Source organism: Urocitellus parryii, chromosome 3, assembly GCF_045843805.1.
Source record: "Urocitellus parryii isolate mUroPar1 chromosome 3, mUroPar1.hap1, whole genome shotgun sequence".
Classification (NCBI taxonomy): Eukaryota; Metazoa; Chordata; class Mammalia; order Rodentia; family Sciuridae; genus Urocitellus; species Urocitellus parryii.
The window spans coordinates 214,168,906-214,172,751 of NC_135533.1; the positions used below are offsets into that span (position 1 = coordinate 214,168,906).

The following is a 3,846-nucleotide window of genomic DNA, read 5'->3' on the forward strand; positions in this document are numbered from 1 at the left end:
TCTGTCTCATCAAAGCAGCAGGTGTTGGTGTAGGTGCATATCGGGGTACAGAATGAACACTGATGCAGCTGCGTCTCTATGGCATGCTGATTTTAGATCTTTTGGATATATACTAAGGAGTGGGATAGCTGGGTCTTATGGTGGTTCCATTTCTAGTTTGATGAGGAATCTCCATACTACTTTCAAGAGTGATTGTATTAATTTGCAGTCCCACCAACAATAATGAGAGTACTGTTCCCCCAAGTCCTCACTGATACTTCATAATTATTTGTATTCTTGAGAATTGCTATTCTGCCTGGATCTCAATGTAGTTTTGATTTACATTTCTCTAATTGCTAAAGATATTGAATACTTTTTCATATACTTCTTGGCCGTCTGTATTCCTTCTTTTGTTTACTTCTTTCCCCATTTTTAAATGGGTTATTTGATTTTTTTCCATTTATGATTTTTGAGTTTTTAAATTTATTCTGTATGTTAATGCCTCATCTGAGATCAGGTGAGAAATATATTTTCCCATTCCGTAGACTCTCTAAGCTTTTGTTTGTTTGCTTAGTTGAGGTAAGTTCTTGCTGGGGGGGGGATTTTTAACATGATTTTAAATATTTTTAACATGATTGGATGCTGTGCTTATAAAATGTGATGATAAACTCAGGAATTTTTGAAGTCCTTAATTATAAGAAGTTTCAAAGTGAGCAGTATATGGACACATCAGCATTGTGCTACTTTTTGATGATTTTGTAATTAACACTTTAATTGAAATTTTCTTCTTCAACTCAAAAATTTTCCAAAATATTGCAACAAGATTCAAAAAAAATTTATGGACTTAAGAACTTATGGAATTATAATCATGAATTTATTTTTGTATCCATATTTTTGTCAATCAACATTGAGTAGAATCAATACAATCATTAGGGTCAATATGCTGTCATCCAGTATATGATAATCTGTGCAATCATAAAAAATAAAAATCAAGGGTCATTCCACATCAGTGTGACATTGGTAAAGACACTTCCTGGATGTTTGTATTTTCATGACATCTTAGCTAATGTAATTACATTCTTTATGTCCACAAATATAAAGCATATAGTTGCATCTACAACAGGAATCAGTGTTCCTGGTATTAGTAACTATACTGGAAAACATTGAGTTTTGAAGGCTAGATCCATAAAAACGGAGACAATCAGAAAAAAAAATTGTGGAGAACTGAGTTGTGTCCATGTGACCTCTGGGGTCAGAAAATCAGCCATTCCAAATTTCTATTTTCTATCCTCTTGGTCTTTAAACATATGCACTCCTGGGATCTGAATGATGATAAAATTACTGGTCTAACGAGGAGCTTTGGATCTTGAGCCCCAGGGAAATAAAGAGCATAGGAGTCAGCCCCTGACCACCTCACTCAACAGACCTGCTTCATCAGGACACAGTGACTGGGCCTCTTCCCAGAGACGACTCCTCAGGAACAGGAGTCTGTTGACTCATTTAGTTTCTCTGCATTTCCTGAGGCCAAGTCTTCTGTAGTTAATATTTGGCACAATATCATGAACCCCTGCCTGTGTGTCCTGCTGATTCTACTCTCCCTGCTCATCAGCTCTGTGAATGCTCTGAGATGCTGAAACCATTCCTCTTGAAGCTGCCAGGTAATACAGAGTGGCTTAGGAAATGCTTTGGAATTGAAAGCAAGTATGTCGCTAGAATTTCGTCCTTAGAAACAGTTGCGGGGGGATAAGCAAAATGGGAGGGAGGAACAGGGGGTCCCCACCTTTCCTGTGAACTGTCTGCAAGAGGTCCCCATTCTGCATGAAGTTCATCTTGAACTCTGTACAACAATACTGATGTTTTAACATATTCTGAAATTCACTTGAATATTGTACAGATGTCGAGAAGTTAATTTGTGAGTGTACCAATTGGTAGGGCTGCCCTAGCCAAGTACTACAGATAGGGTGGCATTAAAGCAGAATTTCATTTTCATACAGTTCTGAATTCTAGAAATAAAAGACCATTGTGTCTGCAGGTGTGTTTTTTTAAGTGTATTTCTGCTTTTGCCCATACATTTCCTTGTTACCCAATATTTCTTTCAGATTTCTCAACAACATGAACACTAGAAACCAAACACCTGTTTCAGAATTTCTTCTCCTAGGACTGACAGATGACCCAGCCCTGCAGCCCCTCATCTTCAGCCTGTTCCTGTCCATGTACCTGGTCACAATCCTGGGGAACCTGCTCATCATCCTGGCCGTCAGCTCTGACTCCCACCTCCACACCCCCATGTACTTCTTCCTCTCCAACCTGTCCTTCAATGACATCTGTTTAAGCACCACCACCGTCCCCAAGATGCTGGTGAACATCCAAGCACAGAATCAGCACATCTCCTACACAGGCTGCCTCTCCCAGGTCTGCTTTGTCTTGATTTTTATTGTTTTAGAAAATTGTCTCCTAACAGTGATGGCCTACGATCGCTATGTGGCCATTTGTTACCCGCTGAGGTACAATGTCATCATGAACCCCTTCCTGTGTGTCCTGCTGATTCTACTCTCCCTGCTCATCAGCTCTGTGAACGCCCTCCTCCACACTCTGATGGTGCTGAGACTGTCCTTCTGCACAGCCCTGAAGTTCCCCCACTTCTTCTGTGAACTTGCTCAGGTCATCAAACTGGCCTGTTCTGACACCCTCATCAATAACCTCCTGGTCTATCTGGTCACTGGTCTCCTTGCTGTTACTTCCATCTCTGGGATCATTTTCTCTTACACTCACATTGTGTCCTCTGTCTTGAGGATGCCATCATCAGGAGGAAAGTATAAAGCCTTTTCCACCTGTGGGTCTCACCTGTCGGTTGTCTCCCTGTTCTATGGGACAGGTTTTGGGGTGTACATCAGCTCTGCAGTGACTGACTCCCCCAGAAATTCTGCAGTGGCCTCAGTGATGTACACTGTGGTCTCTCAAATGTTGAACCCCTTTATCTACAGCCTGAGGAACAGGGACATGAAGGGGGCCTTGAGGAAGCTCATAGGAAGGAGAGCTTCTCTTCTAGGATGTATTGTCTGACTTGGATTTGGGCTTCCGGATCCGGTGAGTCCCAGTGACAGGTCTCTTGGTTCACCAGAATACCTTATTCTTCCATCACTACATTGTTCTTAAAGAATGAGACAAAATAATGACCATGTGCATTTTAAATTGGCTTGAAACCTAGGTATGATTTTTATTTAACTTGAGATATTTGACACATAATTCAATTAAGTAATTTTCTTTGCTTGGGCTTCAGAGAAGCAGAAACTGAAGCCGTGTTTCTCGTGTCACCAAACTGTGCTCTGGTGCACTCTCTGAGAAAGGCAGCTCTGGACAAGGAGACCGAAGGATTTGGAAAACCTCCTCACCTCTGGGGAGGAAGGGGGAACAACAAGCCCAGGGAGAAAGGAGGACAATGGGTCCTGGGGAGAGGAGGAAAGCAACGGTCACTGAACTTCACAAATTTCCCATGACTTCCACGAGTTTTCCTGACTGCCCAACTGACACATTCTGTTGTAATTGTCTTTAGTGATGAAGTCATACTAAACATTTTGCTATGATGAACTCTCACTAGACCCTATAAAAATCAGACCCCTCTTGTAACCAGGTGCCATTTTTTTTCCTGGGAAATGTGTCCCTGCACTGAGCAATGAAGAAAGCCTTTCTGATCCTTTGCGGTCCGTCCCTCTTTCTGCTGGGTTTGCTTTCAGAGACTCTCTTCAGCCTGATCCCATGTTAGGGCATCTCACAGGGGGACCTCCTGTAAGCCCAAGAACTGAATTTCCCTGATCATTTACGAGGGGAAATGAGGCAATTCCTGGAAAGCTGTATCCTTCTGCAGTC

The 3,846-nt window shown here is 41.9% G+C and overlaps 1 protein-coding gene across 1 annotated transcript; it reads left to right on the plus strand.

Annotated features, from left to right (window-relative positions):
- The first annotated feature begins 2,088 nt into the window (after positions 1 to 2,088).
- On the plus strand, positions 2,089 to 3,563 carry LOC144253931 (olfactory receptor 7G2-like). Its single transcript, XM_077796582.1, has 2 exons — positions 2,089 to 3,011; positions 3,503 to 3,563. The coding sequence occupies exons 1-2, from the start codon at positions 2,092 to 2,094 to the stop codon at positions 3,561 to 3,563; spliced, it is 981 nt and encodes a 326-aa protein (XP_077652708.1). The 5' UTR covers positions 2,089 to 2,091.
- Positions 3,564 to 3,846: the final 283 nt, after the last annotated feature.

Excerpts from the sequence above, each read along its gene's own strand:
- LOC144253931 (XM_077796582.1), top strand. The coding sequence starts at position 2,092 with ATGAACACTAGAAACCAAACACCTGTTTCAGAATTTCTTCTCCTAGGA. Across the intron at positions 3,012-3,502 it reads TTGAGGAAGCTCATAGGAAG|ACTGACACATTCTGTTGTAA; the intron begins GAGAGCTTCTCT and ends CCTGACTGCCCA.